The 19892-nt window shown below is 53.6% G+C and overlaps 2 protein-coding genes across 5 annotated transcripts; both read left to right on the forward strand.

Moving 5' to 3' along the window:
- Window positions 1-29: 29 nt before the first annotated feature.
- Window positions 30-7980, forward strand: GPC2 (glypican 2). The gene is made up of 10 exons (XM_017886059.1): window positions 30-422; window positions 1283-1441; window positions 1764-2086; window positions 3403-3483; window positions 4181-4343; window positions 5378-5508; window positions 5670-5816; window positions 5917-6056; window positions 6159-6334; window positions 7092-7980. Exons 1-10 carry the CDS (start codon window positions 257-259, stop codon window positions 7343-7345), a joined length of 1740 nt encoding a protein of 579 aa, XP_017741548.1. The 5' UTR covers window positions 30-256; the 3' UTR covers window positions 7346-7980.
- GAL3ST4 (galactose-3-O-sulfotransferase 4) lies at window positions 5961-18652 on the forward strand. Of its 4 annotated transcripts, XM_017886060.1 has the most exons (5): window positions 5961-6056; window positions 6159-6334; window positions 10276-10589; window positions 10755-11058; window positions 17317-18652. In XM_017886060.1, the coding sequence occupies exons 3-5, from the start codon at window positions 10465-10467 to the stop codon at window positions 18352-18354; spliced, it is 1467 nt and encodes a 488-aa protein (XP_017741549.1). In that variant the 5' UTR covers window positions 5961-6056; window positions 6159-6334; window positions 10276-10464; the 3' UTR covers window positions 18355-18652. The 4 variants fall into 4 exon arrangements, with proteins under 4 accessions (XP_017741549.1, XP_017741550.1, XP_017741552.1 ...); XM_017886061.1 differs by lacking the exons at window positions 5961-6056; window positions 6159-6334 and adding an exon at window positions 8499-9032; XM_017886063.1 differs by lacking the exons at window positions 5961-6056; window positions 6159-6334 and adding an exon at window positions 9048-9223.
- The last annotated feature ends 1240 nt before the right edge of the window (window positions 18653-19892 follow it).

A 19892-nucleotide genomic window follows, 5' to 3' on the forward strand; every position in this document is an offset into this window, starting at 1 on the left:
CCCGCCCCTGAAGCCGGCTCCGAGCCATTATTGGCGGGGCCCCGCCTCGGACCCCGCCCCCTGTCCGGCTCCCCGCTCCCATTGTCTCCGCAGATGCCGCCTGGTCCAGCTATCGTGCTCGGTATTCAGTTTTCGGGTATAGCGCTCTTTCTCTGACCCGCGGAGCGGTCCCGCGGCCGAGTACCGGATTCCCGAGTTTGGGAGGCTCTTCTTTCCTCCTTAGGACCCACTTTGCCGTCCTGGGGTGGCTGCAGCTATGTTCGTGCTGCGACCTCTCCTGCTTCTGCTGCTGCCTCTGTGTCCCGGTCCTGGTCCCGGACCCGGGAGCGAGGCAAAGGTCACCCGGAGTTGTGCAGAGACCCGGCAGGTGCTGGGGGCCCGGGGATATAGCTTAAACCTAATCCCTCCCGCCCTGATCTCAGGTGAGGAGAAAGAGGAAGACTAGAGAATTGGGGTGGGGCGGGGCGGGGCCTCCTCATCTCACAATAACTCTCTTCCCTTTCAGAGTGACCGTTATACTAATCTTTTCATCCCACAGTAGTGTCTGTTCTCCTCCTGTAACTTCCTTACCGGGATCACAAACATAGCTTAAACCTAATCCCTCCCGCCCTGATCTCAGGTGAGGAGAAAGAGGAAGACTAGAGAATTGGGGTGGGGCGGGGCGGGGCCTCCTCATCTCACAATAACTCTCTTCCCTTTCAGAGTGACCAGTTATACTAATCTTTTCATCCCACAGTAGTGTCTGTTCTCCTCCTGTAACTTCCTTACCGGGATCACAATAACCCTGCTATGCACAGAATAGCGCTCTTACTCCATCCCCACCCCAGGAATCCCCTCCTCGTAATTAACACCCCCCTATGTGTTTCTTTCTTCACAGCCATGTTCTCCCTGTTTCTGTTAGCCCCTTCTATGAGAATACTTTATTGCTCACCCAGTAACCCCACCCTTCCAAGCCCCTTTCTTCATCCCCTAGAAGCTGTCCTCCAAGTCCCTCGAGGTCCGGGGTGTGGACGTTGGGGAGGGTCACCCGAGGACACTCTGACCACTGACTTGGCTCTCAGGGCAGCTGTTAAATAGATGATCCCGTGGCTAATGGGAGTGAACTTGGGATGGGTGAGGAGACAATAAGGTGGGGAATAGGGTCAGGTGGGGAAGAGGGTGCAGACAATAGAAAAGAGACCAGGCAGGTAGAAGAGAAGGCATCGTCCCCAGAGAGAGGCGGAAAATGGAAGGAATTTTAGGATATCACTTCCCACCATTCCTTCACATCTCCTCTGTCCAGGTGAGCACCTCCGGGTCTGTCCCCAGGAGTACACCTGCTGTTCCAGTGAGACAGAGCAGAGGCTGATCAGGGAGACTGAGGCCACCTTCCGAAGCCTGGTGGAGGACAGCGGCTCCTTTCTGGTTCACACACTGGCTGCCAGGCACAGAAAATTTGATGGTGAGGACCTGGGGTCCCCAAACTCAGCTTCATAGCTCCTCTCAGCGCTTAGGACCCCAGCAAGCCTCCTGTCTCTACTCCTTACTCCGTCTCTGAAGATTCCATCCCTTCCCAGCCCTGGTTTAGCCTGCCCAACCCCCAGACTCTATCTCCAGGGCCCTGGCCTCCCTCATTCCCTGTCTGCCCCATCTCTGAGAGTTACTCAGTTTCTGATTCACTTGTCTTTTCTCTTCTCTCCCATCCCCTCCTGCCTCTGCCTGTTCACTTTTCTCCCCTTCTCTGGCCTCACCCACCTTCCACCTGTTCCCTGCATTTGCTGCAGAGTTTTTTCTGGAGATGCTCTCGGTAGCCCAGCGCTCTCTGACCCATCTCTTCTCCCACTCCTACGGCCGCCTGTATGCCCAGCACGCTCTCATATTCAATGGCCTCTTCTCTCGGCTGCGAGACTTCTATGGGGAATCTGGTGAGGGGTTGGATGACACCCTGGCGGATTTCTGGGCACAGCTCCTGGAGAGAGTGTTCCCGCTGCTGCACCCACAGTACAGCTTCCCCCCTGACTACCTGCTCTGCCTCTCACGCTTGGCCTCATCTACCGATGGCTCTCTGCAGCCCTTCGGGGACTCACCCCGCCGCCTCCGCCTGCAGGTGAGGGATCCTGAGGCCTGAGCTTCAACAACTTCTGACCTAGTGACCCCTGAACTGTGCACCACTCATCTCCAAACTGGTGTGTTACAGTCACCTCTGACCTGGTGATCCTCCCATCCTGCATTGAAGCCATTTCTGACCTGGTGATCCCTATCCTGAGCTTTACTTACCACTGCTGGACCCAGTGCCCCTTGGTCTTCTTGAAGCAGATGCTCCCACCCCTGCCACCTCCCATTCTGTGCCCTAGTTTCACACAAACACTCACCTACCCTTAACCTCCAGCCACCTTTGTGCCAACCCCTCCCTAATCCTAACACCTTGACTTCCTCTGGTTCAACTAAACAGGAATTATGTATTCAATATGCAAAAGGCATTTTCTTTTATAGTATCACATTTAGTTGTCATCATCACCCTGCAAGGTGTTTGACGAACGGAGGCAAGATGGCGCAGTTCTGGGTTCTTCACCGTCAACTTTCCCGCTCCCGGGAAAGACACAGGTCGACTGCACAGGCGCAACCCGACCTCCGACGGAGAAAAACCGGAACCGCCTAGCCACGCCTACCGCCCGGCCCCGACCCGCCTATGTCCCGCCCACTGCCCTCCCACTCCCAAGCCCAGGACATAAAAGCTGCTCCCGGTGGACGCGCGGTGCGCACTTCCTCAGCCTCCACTCCTGTCAGTACTGCAGGAACTCCACCCAAGAGCTCCACCGGGTGACTCCCCCAGCCTCCCCTGCCAGAGACCAACTGACCTCACCCCTCCCCCACAAAGCTGGCTGACCAAAAAATAAACTTGCAGTTTTGCTCCTAGCCCTGCCTACTCGCTGGTCCTTTAATACTCGCCCTGGTGAGCCTAGAAAGCAAATCGGTTTCCTAGAAGGCAAATCAGTTTCCTGGAAAGCAAATCGGTTTCCGAGAAAGCAAATCACAAGGTAGAGAGTCATGCCCTTATTTTACAGATGAGAAAACTGAGGCTCCCAGAGGTTAAGCTTTCCAGCCAGTAAATGGCAGAACCGTGGCTCACATCCAGGTCTTCTGGCTTCAAGTTCAGTGTTAGTTCCGATATACAATTTCCCTATCTCTAAGCCCTGTACAACATAATCCCTCCATCTCTTCCCAAGCCTTCCTTTGGTTTTCTTTAAGACTATAATTCCTGTGGGGCTCTTGAACCTGCCTCTCTACCACCCAACACTCGACCCACTTTGAGAGAACCCCACAAACCCAACCCTCACTGCTCTTGATGCAGTCTCTTGGCTCCAGCCTTGACTGACCCATAACACCCTTGTGGTTTTTCTCATCTTCTTTGCCTTCTCCCAGATAACCCGGACCCTGGTGGCTGCCCGAGCCTTTGTGCAGGGCCTGGAGACTGGAAGAAATGTGGTCAGCGAAGCGCTTAAGGTTAGAGTGGGCAGGGGCCAGGGAGGGAGAGGCGGAAGTGAGAGAGACCCCACGAGGAAGAATTAGCCACCAGCCGGCAGGAGAGGCCTGGGGCTATGTCTGCCTCCAGGCCCGGGGCTCTGTCTGCCTCCAGGCCCTGGTGTCCCAGGATGAATTAGGAAGGAGGGAGCTGGAGTGAAACCTCCACTGGTCCACGATCCATGATCTCTGACCCCTTCCTCCCCTCTGTGGACCCTTAACCCCCTCAGTCCCCAAGGGACTGCTCATCTCCATAGCAGTCAGATTGGATACTGCCCCTGCCCAACCCCCCAGGAACCCTCAGTGACTCCACTTCCCTGCTGCTGAAGGCCAGATGCCTGGCTTGGCCTCTGTCACTGCCCATCCTCTACCTGACCTCCCAGCCTCACCTTCTGCCTCCTGACCACCTCCTCCCTCCCCAGCTGTGATGGGCTCACTCTTGTCCTTGAATCTTCCTTCCACCCCTAACTGCCTCTCTAGTTCCACCCCTCCCACGAATCAGTGTCAGCAACCTGGAACCTCCCTCCTCAGATCTGTGACAATCTCACCTGCTGCCACATGGGGTCACCAGCCCTAGGCGTGGGGTGGGGTATGTGATTTCTGTCTGTGCCTGGCACCAAGCCGGGCTGAGAGCAGCCACAATGTTTGTGGAGGACATAGCCCCACTCTCTGCCCCCAGGTGCCGGTGTCTGAAGGCTGCAGCCAGGCTCTGATGCGTCTCATTGGCTGTCCCCTTTGCCGAGGAGTCCCCTCACTTATGCCCTGCCAGGGCTTCTGCCTCAACGTGGTTCGTGGCTGTCTCAGCAGCAGGGGACTGGAGCCTGACTGGGGCAACTATTTGGGTGAGGGGATTCAAGAAAGCCTGGAGCCAGGCATGGTGGCTCACACCTGTAATTACAGCACTTTGAGAGACTGAGAGGCAGGAGGATCACTTGAGGCCAGGAGTTGGAACCCAGCCGGGGCAACATAGCTAGACGTCATCTCTACAAAAAGAAAGAAAGAAAGAAGGAAATTAGCCAGGTGTGGTAGCGCCCACGCCTGTAGTCCCAGTTACTCCTAAGGCTGAGGCAGGAGGATCACTTGAGGCCAGGAGTTGGAAGCCAGCCTGGGCAATGTAACTAGACCCCATCTCTACCAAAAAAAAGAAAAAAAGAACTTATTAGGCATGGTGGCACACATGCCTGTTGTCCCAGTTACTCCAGAGGCTGAGGCAGGAGGCTCCCTTGATCCCAGGAGTTAGAGGCTGCAGTAAGCTATGAGGGTGCCCCTATACTCTAGCCTGGGCGAGAGAGTAAGACCCTGTCTTTTAAAAAAATCCTTAAATTGGCCAGGCACGGTGGCTCACGCCTATAATCCTAGCACTTTGGGAGACCGAGGCAGGCGGATCACAAGGACAAGGTCAGGAGTTCGAGACCAGCCTGGCCAATAGGGTAAAATTCTGTCTCTACTGAAAAGAAAAAAAAAAAAAAATACAAAAATTAGCCGGGCATGGTGGCGGGCGCCTGTAGGCTGATGCAGAAGAATTGCTTGAACCCAGAGGCCCAGGTTGCATGACCCGAGATCACGCCAATGCACTCCATCGAGCCTGGGCGACAGAGGGAGACTCAGTCTCAAAAAAAAAAAAAAAAAAAAAAAATCCCAAAATCCTAAAATTTAAATTTAAATTTTAAAAGTCTGGAATGGAGGAGGGTCCCGAGTAAGGCTGGGGGTGAACTGGAGAGGGGCTCTAAAGCCAAATTGGGGCAAAACATGAGAGGGAGCTCATGTGAGTTTCCCTGAAAACTCTGCTGCTTCTCTAAAGCCCGAGTGAGGATTTTTGTTCCTAGTTCAGTATCACCACTCATCCCATCCTTTCTCTTTCTCTGCCTCCCTTAAGATGGTCTCCTGATCCTGGCTGATAAGCTTCAGGGCCCCTTTTCCTTTGAGCTGGTGGCTAAGTCCATTGGGGTGAAGATCTCGGAGGGTTTGATGTACCTGCAGGAAAACAGTGCGAAGGTGTCCGCCCAGGTACAGGGGAGAGAAGGGTGGAGGTGAGGCCCGGGGCGGGGACAGTGTGGGTGTCAGGGAGACAGTATAGGGGATCTGAGAAGAGACTCTGGGGTCAGAGTGAGGACGCAGTGTGGTTTCCCCCCAGGGTGACTGTGTGAGGTCTCTTCCTCGTGCCGCAGGTGTTTCAGGAGTGCGGCCCCCCGCACCCTGTGCGGACCCGCAACCGTCGAGCCCCGCCACCCCGAGAAGAGGTGGGCCGGCTGTGGTCGATGGTGACCGAGGAGGAGCGGCCCACGACGGCCGCGGGCACCAACCTGCACCGGCTGGTGTGTGGGGTGACCAAGGAGTTGGGGGCGGGAGGGGCGGGGTCGGGGATGGGGATGGGGGTTGCGCTCCAGCTCGCCCCGCCCCTTCTCTCCTGCCCAGGTGTGGGAGCTCCACGAGCGTCTGGCCCGGATGCGGGGCTTCTGGGCCCGGCAGTCCCTGACTGTGTGCGGAGACTCTCGCATGGCAGCGGACGCCTCGCTGGAGGTGGCGCTCTGCTGGACCGGAGCCGGGTGGGGCAGGTGAGCCTCGGGGGCGTGGTGGGGCAGCAGGGGGCAGGGCCGCAGCCGGGAGGGGCGGGGCCGCGCGCGCGAGCGAGAGCTTCGGGGCTGCTCTGCTCGCAGGTACTTGCCGCCAGTGGTCGGGGGCTCCCTGGCCGAGCAGGTCAACAACCCCGAGCTCAAGGTGGACACCTCAGGCCCCGATGTCCCGACACGGCGGCGTCGGCTACAGCTCCGGGCGGCCACGGCCAGGATGAAGGCAGCCGCACTGGGACACGACCTGGACGGGCAGGACGCGGGTGAGACCCCGGCATTCCTGAGCCTGAGCCCCGCCCACTGCCCTTAAGCCTCTCTCCTCTCCTGGTAGTTCCCGCCCGTGCTTCTGCTCTTAGCATTCATTCATTCATTAATTCATTCAATGAGTATTTACTGAGAGTTGACTTCAAAGACTGGGGGTAACAGATCAATGAGGGGATCTCTATCCTTTCGGGCCAGTAGGGGAGACACGAAAACATTCTTACAGAACAGTGGGAAGACCCTTATAATGGGCAAAGGGCAGTGGGAAATGGGGAGGGGCAACTTGGGGAGGCTGGGAAGCCAGGGTGGTGGGTGACATTGGGCTGGCTCCCCAGCGTGGAATTTGCCAGACAGAGAGGCAAGGCACAGACACTCACTGTTTTCTTCTGTCTGTCTCTGTCTCTGTCACTCTTCCCCCACCCCTCTTCCTGGCTGCTCTCTGCTTCTGTGTACTTCTGATTTTTCTGTTTTTTCTTGTTATCCTGTCTCCCCGTCTGCCTGTCTTTTTTCTCTCTGTCTCATTGTCTCCCATCATGATCTCTCCCCGCTATGTCTGCTGTCGGATCTCTCTCTTTCCCTCTCTCCCTGCCTTCCTGTCACTCATGGTCTTTCTCCTTTATCCAACCCGGCATCCACCCGTGTCTCCCTCTCCCTCTCTCCTGCCTCTCTCTTTCTGTTTTTATCTCAATTTCTTTTTCTCCCTCTGTCTCCCTCTGCCTCTCCCTCCCATCCTGTCTCTGTCCCTCTTCTTCCTTGCAGATGAGGATGCCAGTGGCTCTGGAGGGGGACAGCAGTATGCAGATGACTGGATGGCTGGGGCTGGGGCTCCCCCAGCCCGGCCTCCTCGGCCTCCATACCCTCCTAGAAGGGATGGTTCTGGGGGCAAAGGAGGAGGTGGCAGTGCTCGCTACAACCGGGGCCGGAGCAGGAGTGGGGGGGCATCTATTGGTTTTCACACCCAAACCATCCTCATTCTCTCTGTCTCGTCCCTGGCCCTGCTTGGACCTCGATAACAGGGGAGGGGTGCCCTAGCATCAGAAGGGTTCATGGCCCTTTCCCCTACTCCCCCCTCAGCTGGGCCTGGGGAGGAGTCGAAGGGGGCTGCAGAGAAGGTAGAGAAGGGACTTTGCAGGTGAATGGCTGGGGCCCCAAATCCAGGAGATTTTCATCAGAGGTGGGTGGGTGTTCACAATATTTATTTTTTCATTTGGTAATGGGAGGGGGGCCTGGGGTATTTATTTAGGAGGCAGTGTGGTTTCCTTAGAGGGTATAATCTCCAGCCCTCTAAGGCTGGGGCTGGTGATCAGCTCCAATAGAGAAAGTGAGGAGTTTAGAGTTGCAGCTGGGGAAGGGGTTTGAAGGAAGTTGGAAGTCGGGAGGGGTGGGGGCATCTGGTCTCAGAAATGGACAAAGCTGGATGCTGACAGGGTGTGGGGCAGGGGACTGGGGGTGCTTGAGTAGGATGTGAGGCTTCATGGGCTTGGGTTCTGTTGAGTTTTTTCAGTATCAATTTCTTAAACCAAAATTTAAAAAAGACAACGTGGGGGGGTGCTCATCTCGTGACCTCTGCCACCCACATCCTTCACAAACTCCATGTTTCAGTGTTTGAGTCTGTGTTTATTCTGTAAATAAATGGTAATGTATTGGACCCCATGTGTGGCTTCTGTGCTGTCACCGTCAGTGCCTGAGCCCTGGCTCCCAGCAGAGGTCTTAGAGCCTCTCTGACTGGCTCATTTTCTGCCAGCTTTTCACCTCCCTTGGCACCTCTCCCCCAGGAGGCGGGTCTAGGGAATAAACCCTGATCTCCCACCCTCTGGGCCTCTGAGCATCTTCGTTTGTACAACAGGGAGAATTGTGGGGACCAAATAGAATCTGTGTGAAAAAGCACCTTGTCACCTGCAAAATGCTCTTTGAACATGAGGCTTTTTTTTTTTTTTTGAGACGGAGTCTCACTGTTGTTGCGAGGGTGGAGTGCAATGGTGCGATCTTGGTTCACTGCAACCTCCCTCCGCCTCCCCAGTTCAAATGATTCTCCTGCCTTAGCCTCCTGAGTAGCTGGGATTACAGGCGCCTGCCACCACACCCAGCTAATTTTTGTATTTTTAGTAGAGATGGGGTTTCACCATGTTGGCCAGGCTGATCTCGAACTCCTGACCTCAAGCAATCCGCCAGCCTCGGCCTTCCAAAGTGCTGGGATTACAGGCGTGAGCCACCACGCCCGGCCACGAGGCATTATTAAGGTGACCACACCACCGTCCCCTGCCTTCAGGATGGGAGGCCTTGTTCTCTGAGCATCAGTCTCTGGCTACCTTGCCACGTCTTTGACAATGTCTGCTTTCAAATATCACTTTCTCCTTCCTTCCTTCTTTCTTTCTGCCGCCTGAATGAATCTTTTGTTCTGCGGCAAGCCAAGAGAAAATGGTAGGATTGATTCCCAAGTGTGAAAGGGGGGTGGAAGTGGTGTCTTCCAAGGGGAGTCTGGGTGCCCTGCCGGAGAGGGGAAGATGCAGTGGGGGAGAGACCTAGAACTGCAGTCAAAGCTACAGCAGCTGCTGGGGCTGGCGGGACAAAGGGAGGAGGGAGGAGCCTGGGCGCTGAGAAAGTTCTTGGGGAAAGTTGAGCTGAGCCAAGAGTCGGGCGGTGGCTGGGGAGGGCGGGAGGGCCCGGCCCGATTTCCCTTGCTGTTCCCCTTGTGGCCTGGTGAGTGGGAAGTGAAACCAAAGATAGGACCAGTAGAAGGACCTTCTAATTTATGGGAGGAGACGTGAGGGGTTCATGCGACCCCGGCAGGGGCAACTGACTGGGCAGTCACCAAAGCTGGAGAGGACAGAGGGCTGGGATCTCCAATCATGGGAAGGGAGAGATGGATGGAAGGAAATGAAGGGCTCTGGGTAGGGGAGACGCAGCTGGACCCCAGGGGCTGGGACTGGGGAGGGAATTGGGGAGTGATGCCAGAGGGGGCGGGTCTCCTGGAGTAAAAGTGTGGCTTCTCTCTGCCTGGGGTTACCCCTGGCTCATCGGAGCAGGGAGCTGTCGGGGCTTGTTGGAGGGGGCTGTGGTCCTTGATCGTGAGTTGTAATCTGAAGGGGCGGGGCTGGACTCCTGGTTGATTAGGAAGCTCAGGCTTGAGAAGGAATTCTACAGTTAGTATTTGTGCCATTCTCCATATCTTTGTGTTATAGTCTCTCTGTCTCTCTGTGTCTGTCTGTCTCTCTCTCTCTCTCTCTCTCTCTCTCTCTCTCTCTCTCTCTCTCTCTGTCTCCCTCTCCAGCCCCACCCTTTCAGTCTCCTCTGGGTGCACTGATAAGGTTGGAAAGTGGCATGGTGGGTTAAGTCCGGGGATCTGGGCTTCACAAGTAGCTACACGTCTCCCCCAGCCCCTGTCGCACATGGGGGTCTGCCCCGTGCTGAGACAGAGGAAAAAGAGGTGCGGGAATTTAGAACACAGTGGCTCTTGCCCATTGCAATGCCACTCCTGGAAGTCCAACCTCCCTTCCTCCTGCCTGGGTTCATCCACCTGTGTCCTGTCTGATCCTCATTCCCACCATATGGCTTCCCTTCCTGGCCCTGGGATAGGGCTCTTCATCCCCATCTGTGACAGCCAGAGGGGCTCAGGAGGAAGCCAGGGTCCCGACCATGGTCTGACCCGACTGTCTTAATGAGCTGATTGGTCTGATCTCTCTCTTGCTGGCTGTTTCATTCATGAGATGGGGCTTTTTCTCTCCTTCCCTTCTAAGTCCTTGAGGCTCAGGAACAACTGTAGGTGGGGAGCTGGGGGAATTGGAGATAAGAAAGTGATAGAGCAGAGGAAGTAGTTGTGGGGCCACCTAGGAGAGTCTGGGTGTAGACCGCATTCCCGGCCACTCCCCTTCCCTGAACCAGGAGAAGGCTCACTCTGCCTCTCTCCTTAGACTTCTCTTCTTCCCCCTCATTTCCCTCCTAGACGCTGACAAGAGGCAAAAATCTGCTAACTCAGGGGGCAGACTCAACCAAGACTGCAAACAGGCCTGGGGAATGACCCCCCGATCTGCAACCGGCGCCTTCCGCGGCTGCACGGCTTTCTCCAGCTGTCTCTGCCCCTGTTCCTGGTCCTGGCTCCATCCCTCTCTCATCTCACCCTTCCCTGTGCCACATGGGCCCTCTGTCTCCTGCCAGGACGCTGCGGCTCTGGGGACCTCGGAGCCTGGGGGTGGCTCTGGGAGTCTTCATGACCATTGGCTTTGCACTCCAGCTCTTGGGAGGGCCCTTCCAGAGGAGGTAAGTTCCCACTTTGCCCCAACTCCTTCTAGATGCCCCACACTTGCTCTTCCCCATCCTGCCTGGGGCTGGTGACTCTTAGGGACTCAGAAGCCTCCATGCCCTCTGTCCCTTCCACCCATTTGCTGCTGAGGGACAGGACACTCCCCCTACATCTCTTCCCAGGCTACCAGGGCCACAGCTCCGACAGCCCTCGGCTCCATCTCTACGACCAGCCCTTCCGTCCTGCGCACCCCGGCAGCGACTGGTGTTCCTGAAGACGCATAAATCTGGGAGCAGCTCTGTGCTGAGCCTGCTTCACCGCTATGGGGACAGGCACGGGCTGCGCTTCGCCCTCCCTGCCCGCTACCAGTTTGGCTACCCAAGGCTCTTCCAGGCCTCAAGGGTAAAAGGCTACCACCCCCAGACTGGAGGCACCCAGATCCCCTTCCACATCCTCTGTCACCACATGAGGTTCAACCTGAAAGAGGTAAGGAGTGTCGCAGGGGTGGGAGGGACCAGCAAGAGATGGGCTCAGGCTGATACCACCAAGGGAGGGGGCCCAGACTTGAGGGCTCCCCAGGCATCATCTCACCCTAAAGTTGGACACGGGGGCCACAAAAGTGGGGATCCCTGTCATCCTCTCTATAGGTGTCCCTTCCCCCGAAGTTTCTGGGAGCCCAAGTCCTCCTCTCTCCCTTCTCTCTCTGGCGCTTACTACAGTCTCTCACTTTCACCAATGTATTTCCCTGGCATCAGTGCCCTGCCAACTCTGAGCCCCCAACTCTCCCTCCAGGTGCCCCCTACCCTTCTTTTTTTTTATTTCTTGGAAGACAGGGTCTTGCTCTGTTGCCCAGGCTGGAGTGCCGGGGCACAATCATAGCTCTTGACTTCCCAGGCTCAAGGGATCCTCCCACCTCAGCCTCCTGAGTAGCTAGGGATAAGGCATGTGCCACTACACATGGCTACTTTTTAATTTTTTTGTAGAGATGGGGTCTTGCTATGTTGCCCAGACTGATCTCAAGTTCCTGAGCTTAAATAAATAAATAAATACTCCTGGGCTCAAGCCATCTGCTCACCTTGGCCTCCCAAAGGGCTGGGATTACAGGAGTGAGCTTGCCCAGCCTCTGTGTGTGTGTGTGTGTGTGAGAGAGAGAGAGAGAGAAAGAAAGAGACAGGGTCTCACTCTGTCATCTAGGCTAGAATGCAGTGGTGCAATTATAGCTCACTGCAACTTCAAACTCCTGGGCTCAAGCAATCCTCTCACCTCAGCCTCCCAACTAGCTGTAACTACAGGTGCACGCCACCACGCCTGGCTAATTTTTTTTATTTTTTGTAGAGATGGGGTCTCACTATGTTGCCCAGGCTGGCCTCAAACAATCCTCCCACCTCAGCCTCGCAAGTACCTAGGACAACACGCCCCTTCCCTTTCTTAGCCTCCCTTCCACTGTCACACCAGGGCCCCAGCTCCCCCACTGCCTTCTGACTTGTCTTCTTCAACCTCCTCACCATGTCTGCCACATTTTGAGGATCAGCTGTACGTTTAGCCCAGGGCTAAGCCCAGCACTTTGGGAAACCAAGGTGGGCAGATCACCTGAGGTCAGCTAAGAATAGCTGGGTGGAAGCCCAGTCCTGACCTCCAGGAACTTCTATTCTAATGGGGGAGAGAAGAACATACACATTCACATACTCAGACACACACAGGAAGCTGAGGGCTCCTCTAGGAAGAAAATCAATGTGTAATTGAAACATACAGGGAAGAAACTAAACTGAGTATTTACCAATGCTGAATACTAATCTTCCCATCACCTGGCCAGGAAGGCATTTTAAGTGTCTCCATTACACATATGTGGAGTTCGAGTCTCAGGGAGGTGAAGAGACTTTCACAGTTAGAAAATGGCACCCAGTAGCCACAGTGGCTCACGCTTATAATCCCAGCACTTTAGGAGGCTGAGGTGGAGAATCACTTGAACCCAGCAGTTTGAGACCAGCCTGCCCAATATAGCGAGACCCCACCTGTACAAAAAAATTAAAACATCAGACAGGTGTGGTAATGCATGCCTGTAGTCTCAGCTACTCAGGAGGCTGAAGCAGGAGGATTGCTTGAGCCCAGGAGTTGGAGGCTGCAGTGAGATATGATTGTGCAACTGCACACCAACCTGGGTGACAAAGCAAGATCCTATTGCTAAAAACATAAAGATTAAGGCCAGGCATGGTGGCTCACGCCTGTGATCTTCACACTTTGGGAGACTGAGGCAGGAGAATCACTTGAGTCCAGGACTTCAAAAGTAGCCTGGGCAACATAGCAGACTCCGTCTCTACAAAAAGATAAAACATAAATAAAAATAGCTGAGGGCAGTGGTGTATGCCTGAAGTCCCAGCTACTCAGGAGGCTGAAGTGGGAGGATCACTTGAGCCAAGGGAGTCGAGGCTGCAGTGAGCCAAGATCATGCCACTGTACACCAACCTGGTGGCAGAATAAGACCCTGTCTTGAAAGATAAATAGGCTGGGCACGGTGGCTCACACCTGTAATCCCAGCACTTTGGTAGACCAAGGTGGGCAGATCACCTAAGGTCACAAGTTCGAGACCAGCCTGGCCAACATGGTGAACCCCCGTCTCTATTAAAAATGCAAAAATTAGCCGGGTGTGGTGGTGCATGCCCGTAATCCCAGCTACTCGGGAGGCTGAAGCAGGAGAATTGCTTGAACCTGGGAGGCAGAGGTTGCAGTGAGCTGAGATCGTGCCACTGAGCTCCAGCCTGGGCAACAGAGTGAGACTCCGTTTCACAAAAAAAAAAAAAAAAAAAAAGGAAAGAAAGATAAATACATAAATAAAATTGAAAATGAAAGTGACAGAGCTGGAAGTTGAGCCCAGGTCCATGCACTCCAAAGTCAAGGCTCTTTCCGAGGCTTGTGTGTGCGTTTGTATCTGGAATGGTGAGCAGAGTATTCACCAAAGAGGTGAGGCTTTCTGGAGAGGGGGGTTTATTTTACTTTATTATTTAATTTTGATGTTATTTATTTATTTATTTTGAGACAGAGTCTTGCTCTTTTCCCCGGGCTGGAGTGCAGCAGTGCCACCTCAGCTCACTGCAACCTGTGCCTCCCGGGTTCAAGCAATTCTCGTGCCTCCCAAGTAGCTGGGACTACAGGCACCCGCCACCACACCTGGCTAATTTTTGTACTTTTAGTAGGGATGGGGTTTTGCCATGTTGACCAGGCTGGTCTCAAACTCCTGACCTCAAATGATCTGCCCGCCTCGGCCTCCCAAAGTGCTGGGATTCCAGGTGTGAGCCACCGTGCCCAGCCGAGAGTGGGGGGTTTTAAAGGAAAAGGTGGATGTGGCTTGTGGTAAGGACAGCATGAGGCATTCTTAGAGGGAGCAAAACACCAGCAAGGACATGGTGGGGTGCATGTGTGTATGTGCATATAAGAAGGAGAACGTCTGTACTGGGGTGGAAGTTCTGCAGGGGCTGCAAAGTTACCCTTGTTGAAGCTGGAGCTGGAGACACTAGCTGAGGACATGGGCGTGCTCTAATGGGCAGCGAAAGGCCACTGGCAGGAGTGAGGCAATGACAGTGACTTTTGAGGTAGGTTTCTCCAGAGGCTAGGATGATGGCCTTCATTGACACCAGCATTCACTGAGTATCTACCATGTTCCAGACACTTGCACATTCTTCCAGGTAAGTGTTACCCAGTTCCTCAGATTTCTAGATGGAGGAATGATAACCCTCCCAAAGTCACAGAATTAGTAAATGGCAGAGTGAGATTTTATTCCAGGCAAATGCCAAAGACTGTTTTCTTCACTTTCCCCTCTGCCTTCAAAGAGACCTGCAGGGCCAGGCATGGTGGCCCATGCCTGTGATCCGAGTGCTTTTGCATGCTAAGGTGGGAGGATTACTTGAGCCCATGAGTTCGAGGCCAATCTGGGCAACATAGCAAGACCCCATCCCTACAAAAAAATTAAGAATTAACAGGGTATGTTGGTGTGTGCCTGTAGTCCCAGCTACTCAGGAGGCTGAGTTTGGGGAATCCCTTGAGCCCAGGAGTTTTCAAGGCTGCAGTGAGCTATGATATGCTGCCTAGGTGACAGAGCAAGAAAACACTGTCTCTTAAAAAATAATAATAAGAGGCCGAGTGTGGTGGCTCACGCCTGTAATCCCAGAACTTTGGGAGGCCGAGGTGGGTGGATCACGACAACAGGAGATCTAGACCATCCTGGTTAACACAGTGAAACCCCGTCTCTACTAAACAAAATACAAAAAATTAGCCAGGCGTGGTGGCAGGCGCCTGTAGTCCCAGCTACTCAGGAGGCTGAGGCAGGAGAATGGCGTGAACCCTGGAGGTGGAGCTTGCAGTGAGCTGAGATCGCGCCAGTGCACTCCAGCTTGGGCGACAGAGCGAGACTCCATCTCAAAATAATAATAATAAGAAGAAGAAGAAGAAGAAGAAGAAGAAGAAGAAGAAGAAGAAGAAGAAGAAGAAGAAGAAAATAAACACTGAAAAGTTTTATTTGAAAAATATTCATTTCCTGCCCCCCCCCCCAAAAAAAAGAGCATTCACAGGCTGCTATTCAGGTGTGCCATATTTGCAGAGCCGATTGAGGGACACCATGACAGAAGTCAGATTCAATGATGGAAGTCATTTTTGGAGGCAGAAACCCTTTAAGGAGACCAGTAGCTAGGTTCTGACCTGCATCAGCCTGCAGAGCCACGTTAGGGTGTGGTGCAGCCTGATTTCCACCTTCCTTCTTGCAGAATGGTGGAATCACATGTCCCAGCCCTCAGGGCAGCATCCTACCAGGCAGCGGTGGCTTCCCGGTGCCCCGGCCCAGGGTGTCTTTTGCCCTCTGGGATGCCCAGGAGTCCCTGAAGTGCTTTACCCCTCAGTGATTCTGGGCCTGGCCTGCCCACCTGCTGCCTATGCCTGAGATGGCATTATAGTTGCTCCTTTGCTGCCAGTGATGCCCCCTCCCAGGCACTCAACAGGTTTTTGCTGGAGAAATGAGTACAAAGGTTGGTTTCTAGAGGTTTTACTGATCAAGGCAGACAGAAATGCCCAAGGAAATTAATGTTCTCCAGGAGTTTCCTATCCTCCAGGTTTCCCTCCCTCCCTTCTTTCTCTTTTTTCTTTTTCTTTTTTTTCCTTTCCTTTCCCTCCCCTCCCCTCCCCTTAAAAATTAGTGCCTGGCTAATTTTTAAGTTCTGGGATACATGTGCAGAATATGCAGGTTTGTTACATAGGTATACATGTGCCATGGTGGTTTGCTGTACCTATCAACCCGTCATCTAGATTTTAAGCCCTGCATGCATTAGGCATCCATCCTAATGCTCTCTCTCTTCCTTTGCCCCTGACCCCCTGACAAGCCCCTCCTCTCCCCTTCCCCTCCCTTTACTCCCCTCCCCTCCCTTCCTCTTCCGTTCTCTCCTTCCCCCTCTTGCTCTGGCTCTCTTTCTTTCTTTCTTTTTTTTGAGACAGAGTCTCACTTTATTGCCCAGGCTGGAGTGCAGTGGCGCGATCTCGGCTCACTGCAACCTCTGCCACCCAGCTTCAAGTGATTTTCCTACCTCAGCCTCCCGAGTAGCTGGGATTACAGGCACCTGCCACTGCGTCCAGCTAATTTTTTGTAGTTTTAGTAGAGACGGGGATTTCACCATCTTGGCCAGGCTGGTCTTGAACTTCTGACCTTGTGATCCACTTGCCTCAGTCTCCCAAACTGATGGGATTACAGGTGTGACTCACTGCACCCGGCCCCTTTCTTTCAAGGCAGAGTCTTGCTGTGTTGTTCAGGCTTGTATTGAACTCCTGGACTCAAGCAATCCTACTACCTCAGCTTCTTAAGTAGCTGGGACTACAGGTGTGTGCCAGGATACCCTGCTAATTTATTTTTATTTTACTTTAAGTTCTGGGATATATGTGCAGAACACGTAGGTTTGTTACATAGGTACACATGTGCCAAGGTGGTTTGCTGCACTGATCAACCCGTCATCTAGGTTTTAAGCCCTGCATGCATTAGGTATTCATCTGAATGCTCTCCTTCCCCTTACTTCCCACCCTGACAGGCCCCAGTTTGTGTTGTTCCCCTCCCTGTGTCCATGTGTTCTCACTGTTCAACTCCCACTTACTTATGAGTGAGAACATGTGGTGTTTGGTTTTCTGTTCCTGTGTCAGTTTGCTGGAGTAGGTTAGTTTGCTGAGCATGATGATGGCTTCCAGCTTCATCCATGCACCTGCAAAGGACATTATCTCATTCTTTTTTATGGCTGCATAGTATTCCGTGGTGTATATGTGCCACATTTTCTTTATCCAGTCTATCATTGATTGCCCTGCTAATTTTTTTAGTTTTATTTTTGTAGAGGCAGGGTCTCACTATGTTGTCCAGGTTGGCCTCAGCAACATAGCAATGCTGAAGCCCATACTCCTGCCTCAGCCTCCCGAGTAGCTGGGTCTACAGGCACACAAAACATGCCTGGCTCCATCCTCCAGGTTTCTTTGTATGTTTTATTTCATGTATCTTTCATAATCACTTGGGAAAGTATGATTATCCCCATTTTGCAGATAAGCAAATTGAGTCTCAGAGATGTTAAGTAACTTGCCACGCAACAAGTGATGGAAGCTGGGGATTCCTAGCAGAGCTGGGAGAAAGAGGTTTGAGGAGGCTGGGTCAGTGGACACATGGCTTGTGCATACTTATGCATACCTTCTCCCCAGCCCAATTCTCTCTCTTCTGTCTTCTCTCCTCTGCAGGTACTTCAGGTCATGCCTTCTGACAGCTTCTTTTTTTCCATTGTCCGAGACCCAGCGGCTCTGGCTCGCTCTGCCTTCTCCTATTATAAATCCACCTCATCAGCCTTCCGCAAGTCACCATCCTTGGCTGCCTTCCTGGCCAATCCTCGAGCCTTCTACAGGCCTGGAGCCCGTGGGGACCACTACGCTCGCAACTTACTATGGTTTGACTTTGGCCTGCCCTTTCCCCCAGAGAAGAGGGCCAAGAGAGGGAGTCTTCATCCCCCCAGAGACCCCGACCCCCGACAGCTGCAGGTGCAGGTCTTGCCTTCTGGTGCTGGCCCTCGAGCCCAAACCCTCAATCCCAATGCCCTCATCCATCCTGTTTCCACTGTTGCTGATCATCACAGCCAGATATCAAGCCCTGCCTCTTTCGATTTGGGGTCTTCATCCTTCATCCAGTGGGGTCTGGCCTGGCTGGACTCTGTCTTTGACCTGGTCATGGTGGCTGAGTACTTCGATGAGTCATTGGTTCTGCTGGCGGATGCCCTGTGCTGGGGTCTAGATGACGTGGTGGGCTTCATGCACAATGCCCAGGCTGGACGTAAGCAGGGCCTCAGCACTGTCAGCAATAGTGGACTGATTGCAGAGGACCGGCAGCTGACTGCACGGGCCCGAGCCTGGAACAACCTGGACTGGGCTCTCTACGTCCACTTCAACCGCAGTCTCTGGGCACGGATAGAGAAATACGGCCAGCGCCGGCTGCAGACAGCTGTGGCCGAGCTCCGGGCTCGCCGAGAGGCCCTAGCCAAACATTGTCTGGCAGGGGGTGAGGCTTCTGACCCCAAATACATCACTGATCGCCGGTTCCGCCCCTTCCAGTTTGGGTCAGCTAAGGTTTTGGGCTATATACTTCGGAGTGGATTGAGCCCTCAGGACCAAGAGGAGTGTGAGCGCTTGGCTACCCCTGAGCTCCAGTATAAGGACAAGCTGGATGCCAAGCAGTTCCCCCCTACAGTCTCACTGCCCCTCAAGACTTCAAGGCCACTTTCCCCATAGACATCAGACTACAGATTTAGGTGGAAGAGCAGCCATGTTTGAAGGGCACATGTGATAAGTGGGGGGCAGCAAGATGCCACTTCTGCATCTCCCAGAAGGGATGAGTCTTTGTCCTGATGCAAGCGCCCTCTTTGCTGGGCTCCCAACAGTGCTTTCCTCCTTCACCCTCTACTCATTTTGTTCTTTCTCCCCGATTTTATTTTATTTTATTTTGAGATGGAGTCTCGCTCTGTCCCCCAGGCTGGAGTGCAGTGGCATGATCTCGGCTCACTGAAACCTCTGCCTTACGGGTTCAAGCGATTCTCCTGCCTTAGCATCCAGAGTAGCTAGGATTACAGACGTGTGCCACCATACCTGGCTAATTTTTTTTTTTTTTTTTTTTGAGAAGGAGTCTCGCTCTGTTGCCCAGCTGGAGTGCAATGGTGCCATCTTGACTCACTGCAACCTCCGCCTCCTGGGTTCAAGTGATTCTCCTGCCTCAGCCTCCCAAGTAGCTGGGACTACAGGCGTGCACCACCATGCCCGGCTAATTTTTTAATTTTTAGTAGAGATGGGGGTTTCACCATGCTGGCCAGGCTGGTCTCGAACTCCTGACCTTGTGATCCGTCCGCCTCAGCCTCCCAAAGTGCTGGGATTACAGGCGTGAGCCACCGCACCTGGCCTAATTTTTATATTTTTAGTAGAGACAGGGTTTCAACATGTTCGTCAGGCTGGTCTTGTACTCCTCACCTCAGGTGATCCACACGCCTCTGCCTCCCAACGTTCTGCCATTACAGGCATGAGCCACTGCGCCTGGCTTCCCCTTCCCCTTTCTTGCCCCAAGGCAGATCCACATCACCAAAGCTCCATAGGGGGCAAAAGATGGAGTGAGCCACAGAAAGTTTGGGGTGTGGTGAGTTGGAATGATATGTCCATTTCTCTATGAAATATTTGCTACTAGACTGTTCATTTCTCTCTGAAATATTGGTTGAATGAATAAATAATTTGAAACTTCTACTTGATTTATGGAGGGTAGAAAGGGGAGGGATGGAGAATCTTCCTGGAAGAAGTGGGGTTGGAAGGTTTTATTTATTTATTTACTTATTTATTTATTTTTTGAGACAAGATCTCACTCTGTCACCCAGGCTGCAGTCCAGTGTCCCAATCATAGCTCACTTCAGCCTTAAACTTCTGGGCTCAAAGGATCCTCCTGCCTAGGCCTTCTAAGTAGCTGGGAATACAGGCGCGCGCCACCGCACCCGGATAATTTTTAAATTTTTTGCAGAGAGGAGGTCTTTTTAAGTTGGCCAGGGAGGTCTTGAACTCCTGGCCTCAAGCAATCCTCCCGCCTCGGCCTCCCACAGTGCTGTGATTACTGGCGTGAGCCAACACGCCTGGCAGACGGGGTTCTTACATTTCTTTTCCAAGAAGCCTGGCCGCAGCTCCGGCCTGCATTCTCTCAGCCTCAGAGCAGCAGGACCCCGCCCCCTCCTCCACGGTCCTGGCACCCGCAGATTCCGGGGTCACGGCGGCCACGCCCCCTCCCTTCCGCTTCCGGT

Source organism: Rhinopithecus bieti, unplaced genomic scaffold (genome assembly GCF_001698545.2).
Source record: "Rhinopithecus bieti isolate Rb0 unplaced genomic scaffold, ASM169854v2 scaffold_14454, whole genome shotgun sequence".
Lineage (NCBI taxonomy): Eukaryota > Metazoa > Chordata > Mammalia > Primates > Cercopithecidae > Rhinopithecus > Rhinopithecus bieti.

Bases quoted from the DNA above. Each gene is read 5' to 3' on its own strand.
- GPC2 (XM_017886059.1), top strand. From the start codon at position 257: ATGTTCGTGCTGCGACCTCTCCTGCTTCTGCTGCTGCCTCTGTGTCCC. The intron at 1,442-1,763 runs GTGAGGACCTGG...CATTTGCTGCAG, and splicing joins CAGGCACAGAAAATTTGATG to AGTTTTTTCTGGAGATGCTC. The intron at 6,335-7,091 runs GTGAGACCCCGG...TCTTCCTTGCAG, and splicing joins CCTGGACGGGCAGGACGCGG to ATGAGGATGCCAGTGGCTCT.
- GAL3ST4 (XM_017886060.1), top strand. From the start codon at position 10,465: ATGGGCCCTCTGTCTCCTGCCAGGACGCTGCGGCTCTGGGGACCTCGG. The intron at 10,590-10,754 runs GTAAGTTCCCAC...ATCTCTTCCCAG, and splicing joins GGAGGGCCCTTCCAGAGGAG to GCTACCAGGGCCACAGCTCC. The intron at 11,059-17,316 runs GTAAGGAGTGTC...TCTCCTCTGCAG, and splicing joins TGAGGTTCAACCTGAAAGAG to GTACTTCAGGTCATGCCTTC.